Raw genomic sequence first — 20,134 nt, 5'->3', positions numbered from 1 at the left:
GGGCCAACTCCTCAGGTCAAGACTCTGCAGTCTACTTACATCTGAAGGACAGAGGACACTCGTTTGAGGACCACCAGGTGCACATTTTAGACAGAGGATGGATGGTTTGAAAGAGGTGTCAAGGAAGCATCTATACCAGGGTCGAGAAGCCGTCATTGAACAGGGGAGGGGGTCTACGCCACCACTTATCCCCCACTTACAATGCTGTCCTTTCATCTCTTCCCAGGAAACTCAACAAACATAACCTGTTGGCCTCAGGTGAAGATACCAAAGATGAGTCGTTCAGTCTTGGCCACTGGTGGCTCTAACGACCATGACGACTGTCGTTACCACAGCCAGGAGCACTAACGAACCCGCGGTATCAACGATCCTAGCTAATGATCCCAGAGAGGTTCAATAGCTGAGTTTCCCTACCAGTCATACAGAACTGAAGAAGTCTCTTGGATGAGGGACGAAACATCTTCTAGTATCTTCAACCAAGTCCAGTTTAATTAATTTATTTACTGCTGCTGCATGTCTCCCGTCCAAATGGACAACATTGCTTTACAATGCCAAAATAAAACTACACTCATAAAAAATTTGCCTATATAAGTAAAATATAAGTAAATATATTTTAATAAACTCTTAGCCAGTATCCAGTATCTTCAACCAAGTCCAGTTGCCCTTGACCTCAACCTTCATTGGATAACTATGACCTGGATGACTGAGAATCTTCATAGATATAAACTATTCAACACACAACTGACTGTAGGTACCATAATAAATGATAATAATAGTTTGTATCGTGCAAGCTGTTTAAATAAAAAAAATAACACCTGTTCGATGCATAGCCGTCATATTTTGTACAGTAGTTTATGGTCCTACTGACTTTGGTGATTCCCAGACTAAACCACTAGCAAAACCATGAGGCTGTTTTTTTACTGAAATCTCAAAAACATTTGATGGTTTTCCATGAAATTTGGTGATGTCAGGGGACATATGAGATTACCAGCAGGTGAAAAATCTCAGCATATACTGACAGACTTTGTACAGATATTCATGGTTCCCAGATGATGTATCTGATTAACTTGAATTATTTGGGATCCTCTGACTTTTGTTAAGACTTAAGTTTTGGGACTAAGACACATAAAATTAAGCTGGTAAATTAAGGTAAGCTGAGCTGCTGTTTGGTGATGGGCAGGTAGTGCACAGTGGGTTTATCAGAGCTTTATCACTGAAAACAGCCCTCCTGGAAATAATGACAGCAGAGTTTGTGGAGAAAAACCAAAACAATCAGCTGGAAAATGCTAAAATGCTTTGTAGAGCTGAGGGGAATTGCAAAGTTCGTGATCATTTATTTAGATAATTTATTTATACATTTCTGTGGGTTCATCTCTTGTGTCAACTCTTATATTACTTATAGAAATAGGATCCTTTGTTAATATAATAAAATGTTATATGGTGCTGTTTTAGTGATCAAATTTTTCCATCAGTTACATTTACTGCAGAACCAGCAGAAATTAGGAACCAAAACATTTAGCAATCACACTTTTTGAGAAGATTAGTGAGGCTGTCTATATAAAGGGCTGTCTCATTATAACTTGGCATTTCATTAAATATGTAATTTCAAAGACAGATATTGAGTAGGTCATCCATACCTAGACATAAGACTATAAGACAGCTCAATAAGGCTTTAATAATACAGCCTAATCATAATTAGATGCCTGGTGACTTTTCTGCAGGGGCATTAGCTGTGGAGCTGTGCAACAGCAATAAATGTGTGAATCACAGAACTTCTGATTTCCTCTACCTTTCATGAACTGCAGACACCATAACGTGTTGAGAAGATGTATTCTGAGACATTAAGCAGACAGTTTAGACAGGTAAATAGACAGTAATAGTTGAGTAAGTTACCTGTGCATCCAGCTCCATGATGTGAGCCACCTTGTTCCAGCCGAAGCCCACAAAGCGGCGATCGTACTCAGGACTGTCCCTCCTCACCATGACGTAGGGCTCAAAATCGGCTTCCCACTGCACCCTGTAGGGGGTGGTGGCCGTCCGCCATTTGGCAAAGTTAGTTGGTGCGTGGCCTTTAGTCCACACATGGTACCTGAAAGGAGAGAAAAGAAAACTATTGTTGGAGAGATGTTTTTTCACTGTTATTTGTGTACTGTACATTTTATTTCTGTGAGACTTTTACTAAGCTGTGGCTACTTGGTGTTTGCCAGAAATTGTTGAGAAGATGATTTGTGTCTCAGGGAATACTGAACATCAATGTCACTCCAGTAGTGTATTCTCCACAGATATGAAATTGTTTGTGTTTGCTAATTTTTCATGATAAAGTTTACAGTAGCATTCCAACAATTTAACTGTACATCCCAGTGTCATGTCATTTTAATGGTTTATTATCTTTTCTCAATTTTATTAGATTTTTGTGGTCTGCTCAGCACAAGTGCAAGTGTGTCTCTACCAGTGAGCCCCTGAGGATTGAGAAGAGATCTGAATTAATGAATGGTAAAATATATGAATCAATATTACTGATCTACACAACTTTTAACACGGACAGGGAAATGAAAAGAGCTCCTGTAGTGTTTCGTTAAATGAAAACCTGAAGATTCTTGAACATTGCTAGCTACAGAAAAAGAGAAGTTGTTCACCTGAAGGTGAATAGCGTGCCCATGTCCAGCTGAGACAGCAGCTCAGCCTTGGACTTTGGGTATGACAGACGATATCGCAGCGTCTCAAAGGCTGGAACCACCAGAGCTTTCTTGGTGTTGGCCATGTCCAGCTGCACCACTGACTTCCTGCAGACACACACACATAAGAGAAGATTCCATACTGTAATAGTACTACAGTCCATGTACAAAAGCTCCTAGAAAATTATAATTGTCTCTCTAAAATATAAGGATATTAAAAGGTGTCACAGCCCACTTAGCTGGCACCAATCTACCTTCCTTTCTCCTCTTACCTGAGATACTCATAGAGGCCATACATGGGCAAGAAGTCGATGTCTGATAGGAACATGTAGGGTGTGTTGACCTGCCGCATGGCCACATTTCGAAGCAGGTTGACTGGGTAGAACTGTCCCTCTTTGTAGACAATGTGGTAACCGACGTTCCCGCGGCTCATCAGCACCTCTGAGCCCTGAGCGTAGCGGAGGAACTGCTGGGCCTCAGCGTCGGACAGGTACAGGGCCAGGCTGATGGGGCCTTCCCAGTGCTTACAGATGGCCTCCAACATCTGAAGCCTGCAAAGGGCGGGGCACAGGGACAGGTCATGAAAATGCCTTTTTTTTGGTGTATGTCAGCTTAGGTTACCTGAGAATTTTAGATACACTATGTTACGAACACATTTTGGTCATTGGCATTGGGGGTGGTGATGGGACAGTGGATAGGACACATGGCTTTGGTGTGAGAGACCCGGGTACTTGCTCCAGAGGCATGTGACGTCTGACATACTTAGCAATTGTAAGTCACTTTGGATTAAAGCTAAATTAATAAAAATGTAAATGTAAAAAGGTATTGAGGTTAAATACCAAGCCCTAACCAATAGCTGTTCCTAAACATTCCAATATCAAATAAGCTCCAACGCCACACCACATGAAACAACTCATTAACAACAAAAATGGCAACACAAAATGGAATAGTGTCCTTTTCCTAAGATGTGATGATTGCGTTCTGGTGACTGCTATTAACAAAGTTTTTAGCCCTGCAGCTGTTTCTGTTTGGGTTTGTTGCAAAACGTGAGGCATGTGACACAACATAACTATTACACTTGGCCGTTGTTGCCCACAGCTTTATATGCATTTTGGGTTAAGGTACGGAATAATGAGATACTGAACCTTGGACTTGATATGCTAATGAGGTACTGATATTTGTTTTATATTTGTTACATAAAGGAAAAGAGCCTGCCTTAGCAGGAGACTCGGCTTTGCTTTGAAGAGTCGAGCTTCAGAAACATTTTCGGTCAGGCTGGCCTGCTCAGCGTCACTCACTTTGAATATGCAGTGGATCTGCTGTAAAGTGGTGATGCTGGAGAGGGGAAGTGAATGCATGAATGTCATTGTCCAAATTTTGACAATCTTCTTTCCTTCTCCCCCTTTCAGTTCATCTGCATGCTTCCCACTACAGTACCTCTACAGTTCATTTGTATTCTATCTGAAGGTGAGGTCGTGTTATTTGCGTCTGACACTGTTTTGGATTAATTTCCCTCCACAGAGCCACCATGGGCTCATTAAAACAAGACAAAGTCTAAAGTCAGCTAGCAGCCCCTAGAGGCATCTATGTTTATTGAGCAGAAGATGCGACATACTGACAGTATTGACTTAACCTACCATGGGGTCATTTAAATCAAAAGGTGGATTCCCCTGGCAGCATCAATCTGCTCTGCAAATCCCATGTCAATGTTTTAGATGATGATACAGTACATTGGATATCTATAATGAAAAGCAATCATCCTCAAAGGAACATGTCCCTCGATAGTCAGTTTCAGTTATTATTGCAGTTCACTGTATTCAGGGTTAAGCCAAAAATCACCCCTTCAGCTGCTAGAAAGCTTTCAAAAAATAGGAGAAGAAGAGATTATAACCCTCCTGTTTAAGCCTCTCTTCACTGGTTACCAGTTAGTTTGAGAACTGATTTTATTGATCACATTCGAAGCACTTCATGTTTCATCTCCCAGTTACACTAATGATTAGCAGCTCAGCTGTGAGCTAGAGTGCAACCTCAGATCCTCAGACAGGCGGGCTGGAGACTGGGCTTTTGCAGTCTCAGCTTTGGAACTCCCTGTCTGAAGATCTGAGGCTGCAGAATCAGTGACATCTAAAACATATCTTCTTCTTCTAAATCTTTTATTAACGCAAGCACACCATTTTACTTCCAACTTCCAACTGCTGGCCATAGTGAAAAGGGAGAAAATACCTTTTTAAATCATCTCTGGCGAAAATGATTTTAACAGTTATTCTGTTGTGGTTAAAGTATGAAAAATATGGTAAATGTAAAGGATAAACTTTCTACCTCAAAATCCTGACGTGACTGTGTGCCTTCAACTCGACTAAAAGTTTAGAAGAGCTGCTAAACACAACTAGCCATAGCAACTGAATGGCACAGACAAAATGCATTAAATAGTCCAACAAAAAATAGGCTATATAGAAAAAGAAATACAGTGTCCAGCAGTGAGACTACTAGGGCTACTCCATTATGGCAAAAATCATAATCATGATTATTGTGGTCAATATTGAGATCATGATTATTTAAGAAGATTACTCATTGGCTTAGGAAACAATGGGAGATGCGGTTACTTAAACCAACGGTGAGTAAGAAACATATAAATAAGTATAAATCAGGGCTGGACTGATAATCTGGCATACCGGGCAAATGCCCGGTGGGCCAAAAAAAAGGGGGCTGGTGTAACGTAAATTATTCATTTATATAACTCTTTTTAAAAAATGGGCCAACAATCGGCCCATAACGCATGGACAGCGGCCCATTGGGTAATTTTTTATACTGACATTGGGCTGGCCCAATCGCATCTCTTACTGGCCCCCACGCCCCCTGCTCTCTGTTTCTTGCAATGCAATGTACAGTAAATATAGAAGAAACCTCTGCGTTGTCCAAAAAAAGTAACTTAAGCAAAAAACAATAATAAGCTACTGATTACTGCATGTTATTATATTTTTATATTGTGAATTGTCACCTGCCACCTGATTTTGTGCTTCCCTTTATAAAAATGAAGACTTTTCCACAATAAATTGGTGCAGAAAATATCTCCAGAATAGAAGGAAATTAAGTGTTTAATGCTAAAAATCTCCTGGGGGTGGACGCCCAGACCCCCTATCAAATATTTAATCTATAAATATCAATGGTCTATTAAAATATATTCTTGTCTTTTAGTCATGGACACCAAACTAGTGCAAATGTTACGTCTCAGTTTGTCATCACACCCCTAATCTGACCCGATGGTGTATTGGTGAGGGGTATCGATTTTGGTGGGCCGGCTCGGCCAAAAATGCCAGGGCCGATTTTTTGTCCCAGTCCAGCCCTGGTATATATAATATGTAAGCTATGTCTAGGGGAAACTCCGCTAGCTGCTAGGCTAAATTATGCAGTGTAAAATGTGGTAAGTTTAAGTTAATAATGGTGACTTGCAAGTTATAGCAGTTAACCCCCCGCATCATGTTGGCTTGAGTTGAACTAAATATGCCACAACCTGCTGAGAGGGAGGTTGGGTTTTCAGTGAGGGGCGGAGCCTCCGCTGTAAAGGAAAGGGCTGCACTGAATTTTTAACACAAGACAAAACAAGAGAATCATTGTAAAAATGGAATATGGCACATAATTGTTTTTATCTCAATTGTCTAGTTCTCACAATCCAAGCCTAAATCATAATTAAGAATAAAATGTTATTAATCGCCCAGCCCTAGAACATTCCCAGGTGCATTTATGCAGAACTTTTTTATGCAGCTGGGTGACTTTACCTTCTAAATCCATTGTTTTATATTTTATTGAAATGAACTTTGGTGTCCTCTTATGTGCGTAGAGTGGCAACTAACCCGCTATCAACCTGTGGAGGTAAGGAGATAAAAGGTACACAGAAAGTACTCATGCATAATTTGAATTTGTGAACACCACAAAGTAAGTTGTAATCAGATATGAGCTAGGCCTCCCATGTTTTTTTTCTTCAGTCAACAGAGTCAATAGCAGCTGAGCTGTTTTAAATAAACCCCTTTATATGGATCAAACTGTTTATCCTGCTTATCCTTCTGTAAGAGTATTTCCATCCACGTTTCAGATTTAACTGAATAAAATGTACCACATCTGTCAGTTGTTTATTCTAAACACGAACTCACGCTGACACGTAAGCCGTCACATTCATGCTTGAATCCTGGCCAGCCCCTCCTACTGAAAATCTGAAAAATCATTTAACACAGCCCCCCACTTACAACGCTGGAAAGGTGTGGGGAGAGGTTTGTTAGTCTGACAATTTCACAAACACTTCTTCACAAGTATACTGATTCCACAAGCATAACTACCAAGGAGCTGTTCCACAGCAACAAGGGCCTCGCCAACCCCAGAATTTCAGACAAAAATCAATTCCCTGAATTGCTGCACTCTGATGATTGCAAGAAATTCAATTTTGGTGACCTTTGGCCAACTACAAACCATCTCTACAGTGTGGATATTTAAGGGCCCAAAAGTATTGTACTTACATACAATTTTGGGTTACTGTATTTGACTTGAGTTTTCCATTCTATACTACTTTATACTTTTATTCATTTCAGATGAGAATATTGTTCTCTTTACTCCGCTAAATGTATTTCACAGTTGTAAGATTTTATTATTAAAAAAAACACAAGCTTTTCCAGTGCTGAAGGTAAAGTAGACACCAACATCCTGCACTGTCTGGTTAGGTCTGGCAGTTCCACCAAAGACAGATTTCTCCTTTAAACTTACATGGTCTCAGTTTGACTCAGTGGACTTATATGGTCTCAGTTTCAAGTGAGGGATCTCAGTACTTCTTCCACCACACCCTGTGTGTCACCATCCAGTTATATATAACTGTTCTGTATAGTTTACAGTCACTCGTTGGTCCAGATATGCTTCCCGGACCAAACAGTGTTTTCTTAGAGTCTGGTTAGCAAACCAGAGTGCAAGTATTCCCTACATTACCAAGCTTTTTGCTTCACAAAGACGTGCAAATACATTTTTCTGTACTATTTTCAGATGTAAATGAGCACTACAGCTCTAGAAATCTGATTAATCAAAAGTGTAGTGATGAAAAAAATAAACTAAGCAGTTTCAAAGATAAATAACATTTTAATGCCCTCCGTTGGGACTTGTCCTAAGCAGTGAGAACATTGGAGGACTTAAATCAAGACATTTATTCAGTCTAAATAAAATGTCTGCAGGGATAACCTTGAGTAATTCAAACGACCCAATGTCATTATGAGAAGAGAGACAGAGGAAAAGGTAGCAGATACATAAAACTACTCAATATATGGACCTTTCAAATTCAGGAGGAATTGGGTGTTCACATAAATGAAACACTCATTGCAAAAGTTTGTTTATACTCCCCCTGCTCACTGTTGAAACGACGAAACAAATACCAACATTACCATATAAATGGCAGATTGATGATGTTTGATGCTAAAGTCCCAGGATTTTCTTTGTATCTCCAGAAATAACATAATGCTCTTTATTAAATCTGACAGTGGGCTGTTTCAAAGCCACTAAAAGCTGAATGTTGTTCAGCTCATCAGATACTGCAGAGCTGTCAGTATGCCCGATGTCTCATGGAGCATAAACGTGATTAGTTGCTCACGTAGGCTACATTCTACGACAGGATTCTCAGAGGGCTTTCATATGTGTGCACGTACATGGACAGAATAGGAAACGTATCAGCGGGTGCAGCCAAAACATTCAATATGGCTAGTAACAGCAGCACCATGAAGAGTAAATTAGTTTCTATTGAACTGCACCTCTTCCTCTCTGCACTCCCCAGGATGCCCAGTAATAGCAATCTGATGAGCTCTGTGGATGTTGTGTGTTGTGGTGAGTTTTGGGGATATAATTGGGAATAAAGGCATGCACCGTTTCTCTGTGAAGCTATTTATGGTGAGTGGTTGAGCAGTTACCTTCAAAGGTGGTGAAGTATTTGTGTCATGAATGTCAGAATAGAGATGCGAATTCAGAGAGGCAAGTGGTATCAGAAGTTTTATGTAAGTGTGACAGAGAACTTATCTGGGGGGTTTAATATCCATGTATGTTGCCCTTCAACAGGAGTCACTGTCTTTCCATGGTTGACCACATTTGCTCCAGTGAAAATCAGAAAGCTAAGCTCAAACACCCTCCCCTGGCTAAATGATCACACACTCAACCCCCGAAAATGTGATCGCAAACAGAAGTTAACCAAGTCTGCTTTCATTCACAGTAGTCTTAAAGAATATATGGCAAACAAACAGAAAGCAGTAAAAGATTGGCAGACTTAATATTCAATGATCTTATTTAAGGTAATCAACTCTGTTCTCAGTGGACCATGCCGTACAGATCTTGAACCGGGTAAGGATACGACAAAGAAATTCAAGAGTTTCTTTGAAATTTCACCCGATCCATGAAATCTACCCAGCTTCAACAGTAATCTTGTTACCCTCACCCAGTTTCAAACTACGGACATCTCAGCATTAGGTCAATTAATTTCTCAAATGTAACCCTCTACCTGTGTTTTAGACACTATACCAAATTATATCATTGAATTATTATTTATAAAAGAGGACTTCCACATCCATTTTATTCTATTGAATATTAACAATTCTGTTTCAAACATGTATTTATTCAACCGTTACTGAAAAAACCTGAGCTGGAGCCACTATTACTATTACATTTTTATCTAAGGTGCTAAACAGAGTCATTTCAAGTCATTTAATCTTACTTATGAACAATAGTAACATTGTTAACAGTTTTCAGTCAGGTTTCTCAGCTCTCCATAGCACAGACACAACCCTCTCTCCAATGACCTACTTTTAACAGCTGATAAGAGGTGAGTGCTCAGTCCCGGTGCTGTTAGACTTGAGCACTGTTTTTCGACACAACTGATCACTCTGTTCTCCTGTAGTTGTCCTGTACCATCTGGAATCCTGGGTTTGTGTTAAGGGCACTGCTCTACATGTGCTGCGTTCAAAGCTCTCTAATAGAACCTTCTCTGTTCACCTGTTCGTCTGTTGTTCATTTTAATTGTGGTGTTCCTCAAGGGTCCGTCTTTTGTTTACAATATCCGTACACGCTTCCTCTCAGCCAGATAATTCAGAACCATGGTTTTTCCCATCACTGTTACATGTCCCTCTCCAATCCAGTAACTCCAGCAGTCTAGATGATCTCTTTGCCTGCCTCAGTGATATTAAATGTCGGATGTCCCAAAACTGTCATTGAATGAAAACTGAATGAAACTAAATTGAATGATAAATCTGGGCTTACAGTTTTTGGCCCAACCAATTCTACCAGCCTGTTTCACAGTAAGGTTGGTTCCTTGACAAAAAAAATATTACACAGGCTGCTGGATGTCTTGGAGTAATATTTTAAGCACATCTCTGTTCTGTGGTTCAAGTGAAGAATGTTGTCCTGTCAGGCTTTTTTCAGCATAAGAAGATCTCCCAAATCAGGACATTCTTCTGCTGATTTACATAAAGTCATATGTTTTTATTTTTTCCCCACCTGGACTAATGTCAGACTATGTCGTTAGTGTTAGTGTTATTTAATCATATTATAAGCTTATGTTATGGAAATTATAAATTGCAATTAAATCAACATTGTTTCTGAGAAATCATGTTGTTTCTCTCTGTTTGGTTTGATGGCTGGCTTTAAGTACAACAATACCCATGAGCCTCCCACGAGCAAATGCATGAACTATTGTGACCAAATCCCTCACTGTAGTTCCTTCACACACAACGGGCCTTGTTTGTACCATGCATAATCTTTCTCTTCAGCTTACTGTTAGCAGTAGAAACATCATCATTTTAAGCTCTGTGACTGGATGTTTCTTAAAGGTTCATAGAGTCATAGGGGACTTCTCTACTTCAGTTTTATCTACACATGCTTGCACCTTTGGTGTTTTATCAAAAACCAGATGTAATAGTTTTGTACTGAAGAGAGTTGCTTCTTCATCTATGCCTTGGAGGTGCTCTAATTTTCTTTCACTTATTATCTATGTAGAGAATACTCTACTGAACCTGCAGAACACCCTAAGCACACCTGCGTAACAACAGCAAAACAAGGGAAGTTCAGGAAGTTCTCCATTTACATGCAGAAGAGTGTTAATATATTTAATAACAAACTACTTTTTCAGCAATCGGAGCTTTGTTACTGTGGCTGTTGAACAGTACCTGTCCATAGAGAGCTGGGCGACTAGAGTAACATCAGTGTTGTCAGAGCTGGGTTCATACTCATAGTGGAGGAAGTAAAGGTGTGTTCGATGGACAGTGAATCGTTCTCGACGAAACTCGTAGCAAGGATCATCTTCATCCAACTCTGACAGAGTCTTCTGGAGCTGCAGGCAAAGAGGAGAGGGACACCAACAGTAAGACATTTTAGGAAGATTCACCAGTGTGTATCTGTGGAGTGCCAGTGACTTTCTGTCGGGAAAACTTCATTCTATATCATCGAGCAAGCAAATGATTTACTGAGTTAAGGACATTTTAGAATTTAGTGTTTGCAAAAAAGGCTCTGGCACACCATGATGAAAAAATAATATTGTGACTAACTGCCCACTGAGCGGATACCTTTTCTAATTCTACAACACCATAGTGGCTAGTCCTGTAAAAACCCGGCTCCTGAGATATGACACATCAATTGCCTGAATGTTACAAAACACCAACAGAGTCTATACAGAATGCTGGACACTGGCGGGGGTGTATCAAGATCTCTGTAAGCTTCAAACAAACCAGGTCATACAACGTGTTGTCCAATCACATGTAAAGTCATAGCCTGTTCTGAATGGACACACTGAAAGCTAGGCTAAAAAATCCGGCTGCAAGCAGCACTGAAAGCGAATCCAGAGTTTTGGGCGGCTTGATTACACACAAAGTCAATACAAAAATGTGAATTCCTGCAAATTCGCTGAAGATGCGTTTGTTGCGACATTCGCTGGTTCGTACAAGTTAAAATTTTTTAAACTTCAGTGAGAAATTCCCTTGACGCTATGTTGCGAAAGCCTATCAGTGGCGAGATTGTCCCGACGTCACTGACGCCTTCAGAGCATTGTTAGGAGAGGACCAGGGAGAGCGGGGGAGTGAAATGGCGCTAGCTGATGGAGAGCTGCTAAAGAACAGGAAAGTGTACGGGGAGCAATAAACACCCATAGTCGGTCTGGATTTTGCTCTGACAACTACACCGTTTACCTGCAGGAGGAGCTCGGAGTAAACTGTTTTTATTAAATTAGCTTTTTACTTTAGTTTTTGGGATTACAATGTTGATTTACCTTCACTGGGTCTTCTCAGCAGCTAGCTTCTGTGAACATCTGGTTCCACTGTTGTTGTTAGCGTCGGATAGCACCACTTCATATTTATATAAAAAACGGACAAAACTGGACATTACATGAAGAAAAGAAAGCGAGGAAATTGAACTACCTGGTGAGTTCATAAAATGTGTCTGTAACTTTATTCCAGCTATCGTTGTACTTTACTGTGAACAAGTTAGCATAGCATAGCCCTGACCGATCCGAAGTCCATTAAAAAAACAAACATTTAAAAGGTTGTTGTTTAACAAATCTGCATCATATTGTAGTTATTTCAGCATCAGTTTGATCCGTTTATTGCAATTAAATCACAGCAACATGTTTACTTTGGCTTCATACAGCTGTAGTATTTGCATGTTGTGTTTATTCGCTTATCGCTTTGTGTGCGAACACTCAGCAGTTATCCAGCAATGAAACCCGCGCGAGAAAAGCGAGGATTAAATTTGCGTTGTATGTGAACACAACATTAGATTCTGTGTTTTTTGTGTGTCTTTGCAGTCTTCACATGACCAACTGTTTAAATGGGGATAATGCTGCACAACTTTTTGTGTCTACAGCAGCTTGGTGTCTCCAAGCGCTCCTGTCGTGAAACACGTGAAAAAGCAAACTCAATTCTACAATATTGACATATGCTGCTGTGTTGTTTAATATTACATTAAGTTAGTGATCATCCATTAAAAACCAACCATTAATTTTGACATTATTATTAGGGTTGTGAAAATTAAAGAAATATAGAAAAAATAACGCCTAATATTTTAACGCAGGATTAATCGTAGTACTTTATGATCCGCGATCGGGCTCCGGAACGTTTCTGTGAGAATGGGCCAAATTCAAACATTAAATTTTTAGGTGGGATAAGAGCGGCCCCTCCCAACTTGGACTGATCCTTGTTTTTGCTGTAATGTGATTGATCAAAGGAGTTTACTTTCCATCCGGTTTGTGTGACGAGTGCAGCAGAGACATTAAATATGGCAAAAAAATGTGATTTTAGAAGAAAAACTGTTGGCACAAGAGGCATTTGTAACTATTTTAGCCTTCTGACTGACTGTACACATGACATGTTGGTAGCAGTAGCCTATACTGTGACTTCAGCTCAGGACTGGTCTTATTCAGCAGTGGGGACTTTCTTATTCAAACCGAGGAGGCCGGTGTCATCCTAAAGTTTCTTGGAGGTCTTCAATACCAAAAAAACGCTATTTAACGCTAGTGTTTTTAATAAAAAATGTTGTGGCATTGTTATTGCATATGAACATGGTTATGAATTAATGGGAAATAAAGATGTTGAGCTAAATAAGTTTGTTTATTATCACTGATGCACTGTACTAAAATCCAATTGAATTAGAATATTTTAAATGCTTATCACGGCAAATATCGATATATGTGATTCATTTCAATTCATTCTGTTAATTAATTACAAAACTACAAACAAGTTTCAAAACTTTTAACAAGGTCAAACTTCAATTAAAATCTGACATATGCTTGTAAGTGCATAAATTAAAAATAAATGACATGTGCATTAACAAACGCTGCTGGCACACTTGGATGTCTTCATCTTTGTATATTGGTACTCATCACAGAAAAGGTTGCTGACCCCTGCTCTAGATGATCCACACACTATGAGACGCCACCTCCTCGAGTTCCTCCTCTAGAAAGTTTTGATGTGTAGTTCTGCTAGCACTGGATTTCAATAGTCTTCACTAACAGTCTCCATCAGCACACGCAGAGGAGAAAACACGAGCAAACTAGGCTGACCAATCACACTTCTTGTGGTCTTAATGTGGTAGCTTCAACGTCACTGTAGCCTCAGCATAAAACATAAAAAGTCTTGTTCATCGCATACCACAGCTCTGCAAGTCTATCGTAAAACTGGAAAGCTCATAGAGAAAAACCATCATTGTAGATATAGTTCATGTGTTAAACATAAGGTGGACATAGGAGAATATGCTTCTGTAGGTGCACAGCAGTAAAATAAAAAGACTAATATAAGTGGCTGCAAATTAGTGAACCTGATGAAACCTGAGGAGTGATGTACATCACACACACTTCAAAAAACACTGGTGGAATGGATTGCCCAGAAGCAAATGCTTTCAACCACTGATCTTTTGAGCTTTTCAAAAAAGTTCTCCTGAGTAAATACAAAGGTTCCAGTGTTAAGTGTGGAAAGGGAAAACGTTTACAGATAGGCTGATATATGCTTGTAAATCCTCATGTAGTTTGCAACCAGCAAAGCTAAGATTTTCTCTCTTTGCATTCTGTCCAGGGCCCTGCGATAGACTGGCGACCTGTCCAGGGTGTACCCCGCCTTTCGCCCAATGCCAGCTGGGATTGGCTCCAGCCCCCCCCGCGACCCTGTACGCAGGATAAGCTGTTGACAATGGATGGATGGATGGATGCATTCTGTCCAGTTATCAAACAAAAGATACAAAGAAATGGCAAAGGCAGGACCTGTATTTGGGGAAAAAATGTATTTGCAATTTGTTGGACAGATATTGAGATTACGATTCGATTTGAAATTTTTTTTACTGAAGTTTTGCTAAAGTTTAATATACACTGCCAGTCTATTTTTGATGGAAGACGCATTAAGCAGCACAGAGCAGATGAACGAGGCAGGAAGTCAGACACAGAACAGCATAGAGGATCCACTTGATTTTCAAAATAAAACACCCTTTGCAGACACCCGATCGTACATCAACAATAATCACAGTTAAACAGACAAAAGAAAGAAACAATTTAACTAGTAGCACAAAAGGACAACATAACAAATAAGCAAAATCTGAACAAGTCAGCAAAATCAGACGCTGCCGCCATTATCCCATGTTTTCCAGTTTCGATTGTTGTAACAGGAGGCGCATGGCACTTGTGATTGGAAAGCAAATCTGTCACCTAAAGATGACAACAGCATGAATCTGTGACTGAATGACTGTTTAAAACAGATCTGATTCGCTGTTTAATTAACCTACATTTTAATCGCTGTCTTCATAATTAGCTAATCACATTTCGATTATCGCAATTTTGATTTGAAAACGATTAATCGTTAAGCCCTAAAACACATTACCGTTTCAACACTACTGTGTCTTCATCAGAGTCTAAATGGACACAAATCTGTCTTGACCTTTTAACTATAAGTGAGGTCTGTGCTCTTTTGTTCGTTTGTTCCTGACATGTGGTTAGGGGTCCAGCACCTTGACATGGACAAATAAAGTTATTACTACGGCTACTCACACCTTATGATTCATTTTCCAGATTTAAAACCCTTGTTCAACCAATTATCCAGTGACAAAGTTTCTTTGCCTCATGTCCATAATTCTGACTCTGATAAGACACAGTAGTGTCGAAACGTCTTATTGCACTATTGAAAGCTGCCAATTAATTGCAAGCCCCAGTCCCTTTTGTCCTCTAGAAATTTTCTGTCCTCAAAATGAGAAGCACCTGATTCAGCTGCAGTTTCTACTATAGGAATTTCCATGTGGATGTAAGTCAAGGTCATGCCTGGGTGAGATCAGGTATCCTGTCGAACAACTAAGGTAGGCAGGCACAGAGCGTGAATGTTGTTCCCCAGTTTAACCACATTCTTCTACAGGCAGCGTGTGATGGACAGAGTGGATCAGCAGGGTCCCTAGTTCACCTCATTAAGTCCTCCCTTCAATATGTTCCTCCCTCCGAGATGGAAATTAAGCATCATTCTCCAGCTGACACGGTGGATTCTACATAACCCACAGCTAATTATTACAGTTTTTTTGTGCGGGGGCTGTGCCATCGGTGTGTGAATGTGATGTAGTGTAAAGCCCTTTGAGTGGTCAGAAGACAAGAAAGGGACTATACAAGTACAGTCCATTTACGATTAGAGTTTAGTTCCTTATCGTCTTTTGTTTGTACAAGAATCATACCTGTCAACATTAGTATTTGAAAATAAGGGAAATAAGTTTTCAGGCAACCCGACCCCCATCCACCCAACCAAACACCTTGAAAAATGTCCTTATATATATATAATTTTTTTATATAATATTCTAACATTAAACAATAGTATAATGTTAATTTCATAGTATAAGGCTATATAGTACAATGTTAATATATTATCTATAGTATACATATATATTAAGTACAATATACTATATACATTATAATTTCAGATGTAGTTCACCACTAGGCCTAATATTATTACAGTTTCAACAGTTTCATTTTTGTGAGTTGTTTATATTCACTAAATCCTTGTGCAGGCAGCACAGTCTACATTGGTCGCTAATTTATTAATGCTAAGTAGGCCTACTAACTCAATAATCATAACCGTTCATGCAAAAGAATTATTGTAGGTTGCAGTCTTTACTTGCACTCGCATTTTTCAGGTTCTATTTTTTGGGCAATATACCAGTTAAATACTGTGTAGAGCAATGCATAATCCATCATGATCCCCTCGCGCTGCTGTTCTTCTTGTTTTATTGGTGGGTGCTATTGACTTCCTGTCACAGCTAATGTTCTACATACTGCCCGCAGTATTTTTTTCACTTAGGGTTAAAAATACGGGATAGAACGGTAAAATACGTGAGAATCCTGGGAAAAGGGGGAGGGTTGACAGGTATGACAAGAAATGACTGAGGGCTTGCCTTGACTGGATCATCACCTTCATAATGAGCAGAACCATAACAAAATCAACTTTAACAACAGTTCTTACATACAGAAATACTGTAAGTTTCAAATCTCAAACACTTTGAGTATCAACAAAATTCTGTCAGTCACATTGAGTATTAAAATGTTGTACTGAAAGCTGGCATCAGTTGCTTCTTGCTTGGTTAGACTTAGATCAGAAATCTTTTTTTTCCCAAATACACTTTCTAAACACGTGACCTGCTAGAGTCGACTATACACTAGTTTACCACCACCCTTCATAACATCAGCACCAAATACACACCACAACCAGAAACACAGAAGCAGTTGCACCTACATTCTCACTGTTGTGGTCGGCCTCGCTGGGACACCCGAACAGCTCTCGCCGCAGCAGATTGCCATCGTACTCCAAAAAGGTTAGATAGAGATTCCGGAAAAACTCCACATGCTTGTTCTTCACTCGCAGCTTCTTGGGAGAATTCCAGTGGATCACCTGTGCAGAAGAAAAGAAGAGCAGGGAAAAAAGGTTATCAGGGTTTTGTTGTTATTTTCATGCTCAGATAATTCTATTGTAATGTACAGACCAGTCAACCAATCGCACTGCACCAAACTGCCTGATCCTGGGATTTGAGCCACTGTCATTCTAGTACCAAGTATTTTTCCCAGAGTTTTTACTGAGCCTTTGAAGAAAAAGCATTTCAGACATTCAAACACTGGCAATTATACCGGGCCAGAATCTGTATCAAGCATCTCCCAATTTATTTTAGTACTTACATTCTGAAGATTAACTCAGAAAATATCTACCTACATCAAAGAAGGACATGAACCTCTCATGTTATAAAGTTTCCTACAACCACATGCAGTAAGAATTATTATTTTTCTGGACACATTTTTTTATTTCAGGTACTTCCACATACTACAGAGAGAAAGTGTTTTTGCCTTTTAAAAACATTTATTTACTTTGTGATTGAAATTCTTGAATGAATTAAATTAATTTGTGAATTACAGACGCACCTAGCTAAGCAAGCTAGCTAGGTCCACACACGGTTGTTAGCTCCACCATCTCATCCAAATGTGGTGGAGCATACTATTCTGTATCTGTCCTTCCTTATCCTTGCATCTGTCCTTCCCCCACCTACAGAGATCAGAGTGTCCATGTCCATATGTGTGGATATTTTATTGAGTATTGGTCAAAAAGCTGCATCTGTCTGTTAACATTACAGAAAGAGAGGAGAGACAGTCTGACTTTGTTTTTGGAGAGTCACCTTTGGCTTACTTTAGCTCAGCAAATGATCCTAACGTGATCTGGGGAACTCTGTGTTTTATTACCTTTGAAGACGTAAATTCCTTCACATACGTCACATAGTCCTTTCAGTGCTGACATCACACCTGCCATATCAATGTCTTTCACTACTAACTCTGACAGTGCTTGCACCTCAACTGTCACTTCAAATACTTTCAGTACTTCAACTTCCGCCATTAACCCCATAAAATAAGATTTCAGGCTCCACAGACTGAAATTTGGAACATTCCAGTAAACGTTGCTGACATGTGATGAAGAAAATAGCATCCCATGTGGATGTCTGGCAGGCCTCTCAATAAAAGGCCTGTAAAGAGCTGAAACAGCTCCTCTGCTTCAGTTAATCTAATCTAATCAGTTTCCAGCAGCTGAGCTAAATCTAGTGCTGTCATCTTGGGTTTGTGGTCTCTAATTGTAATTCATTTTTTCTTTATAATGACGTTTTCTGCATCAAACGTGAATGCCTCAACACGAACAATTTGTTACATGACTTGGCCGTTGGTCTGCTCTCACTGAGTCATGTCCGCTCAGGCAATTTAACGACAACATCAAGGATCATCCATCCATAACCACTTAAATGTTAATATTTTGATATCAACTCATTTGAAAGGCATCCTGATTTATTCTTAGAGCAATTATATTAAATGAGCTATGACACTGACAAAGCCTTTAAAAGAGGTGTTAAAAGGCTCCTAATCGCTGCTACTTTAGGTGCATTTCCTTGGTGGAAAAACAGCTGACAATGGACAAACGTATTATCTGATTAATCAGCATAAAGCCTTTGAACAATATCTTTGAAGTTTACAGTATGTTCTTTGTAGGCCTATACATTCTGGATAATTTTCCAGCTACTGGGAACTCCTCCCAGGCTTGGATAGCTCTGCACATCTACTGAAATGAGGAAAGGACAGTGTATTTTCAAGGCTAACAAAATTCACAATGCTTTTATAATTACTCGGACTGCCGAGTAGAACCAACTGTGTGTCACTTTGAATGTGGGACTGGCTTGAGACTCTTGATGAATGCAGGTCAGGTCTTGTGTGTCTGAAGTGAGTGTGAGCACAGTGAGGGCAGCAGGGTTTCACCTTGAGGTCCGACACGTCTTTGTAGCACTTCTCAGAGCGGGTGTGGTCGGACAGCTGGACGTTCCAGAAGCACGGCAGCTGGTGAACCAGGAACGGGTTCTGTTTGATCACCGCGTTGAAGATGTCCTGCAGACACACACGTGCACACACACTGACTGAGCCTTATGTTTTGCCTTATGTTTCATCATTTGCAGACCTGCACCACAGAGTCTAAAGTGACCCTGCTGCTTGTTTATTCCATGACCACACAAAGTTGAATTTAATCTTCCCTGCTTGTTGCATGGATTTTAAACTCAAGACCAATTTAACAAGCACAGTGAAACAATAGATATCAAAAACATCTAATTTGTAACAGCTGCCTCAACCAAAAATGTATTAATCAGCCCCAGATTTTACAGAAGATGCCAGGCTTTTAACAAAGAGATCCAATTGAAGTGACCACACTACGCCTGTTTTACACCTCGATTTTACCAGGCACGGCTCTGTGACGGAGTGTTTTTCTTCCCCAGTTTTTTGTTTTAGGCTGCATAGTTACAGGGTGTTTTATTTTGAAAATTGACTGGATACTCTATGCCAGTGGTCGGCTATAGGCGGACCAGATATTATTGCTGGCAGGCCAGCTTTGGCCCGTGGCCAGATTACTTTAATAGCAGCAAAAACATTCTAGCAGCTGGTGCTGAAAAAGCTCTCAGTCATTACAGCAAAAATCACTCTCATAATCACTTCCTCTTAAGTGATTGTCCTACAAAATAAAAGTGCGACAAGAGATGACATGAAAAATGTTTGGCCCGATGCCAGACTTATTTGCAGACCCCTGCTCCATGCCGTTTCCGTGTCTGACTTCCTGACAGGTTTGATCTGCTCTTGTGGCTTCCATCAGAAATAGACTAGTCGTATATTCTCAGCAGAGCAGAGCTGAGAGCCGAATGAAAAGTTTCATAAACAATTAAAATGTGTTTATTGCTGAAAAACAACAACACTCCTCCTCTCCCTGACTATACAGTAATAGTATCCATGATACAGATTAAAAGGGGAAATAACAGATCATGAAAAAAATAACAATAACTGTGGTTAGTTTGTTAATAAAAGTACAACTGAAAAAAATCCACTATTTTTAACTCATTGGTGAAAACAAATGAAATCTAAAATGTAGGAATATTGAATCAAA

The 20,134-nt window shown here is 39.8% G+C and overlaps 1 protein-coding gene across 1 annotated transcript in view; it reads right to left on the bottom strand.

Annotated features, from left to right (window-relative positions):
• The window catches only part of large1 (LARGE xylosyl- and glucuronyltransferase 1), a 133,607-nt gene that overhangs the window by 7,845 nt on the left and 105,628 nt on the right, over positions 1-20,134 (bottom strand). The window contains exons 9-14 of the mRNA XM_046071787.1: positions 18,967-19,092; positions 16,919-17,074; positions 10,850-11,013; positions 2,948-3,226; positions 2,637-2,783; positions 1,894-2,089 (exon numbers count right to left, since the gene is read on the bottom strand). Of these exons, the coding sequence (XP_045927743.1) occupies positions 1,894-2,089; positions 2,637-2,783; positions 2,948-3,226; positions 10,850-11,013; positions 16,919-17,074; positions 18,967-19,092 (1,068 nt within the window). The remainder of the gene's footprint in view (positions 1-1,893; positions 2,090-2,636; positions 2,784-2,947; positions 3,227-10,849; positions 11,014-16,918; positions 17,075-18,966; positions 19,093-20,134) is intronic.

Source organism: Micropterus dolomieu, linkage group LG16 (genome assembly GCF_021292245.1).
Source record: "Micropterus dolomieu isolate WLL.071019.BEF.003 ecotype Adirondacks linkage group LG16, ASM2129224v1, whole genome shotgun sequence".
Classification (NCBI taxonomy): Eukaryota; Metazoa; Chordata; class Actinopteri; order Centrarchiformes; family Centrarchidae; genus Micropterus; species Micropterus dolomieu.
Note: the sequence above shows the minus strand (reverse complement) of the source record. Positions and strands in the feature narration are given on the sequence as shown.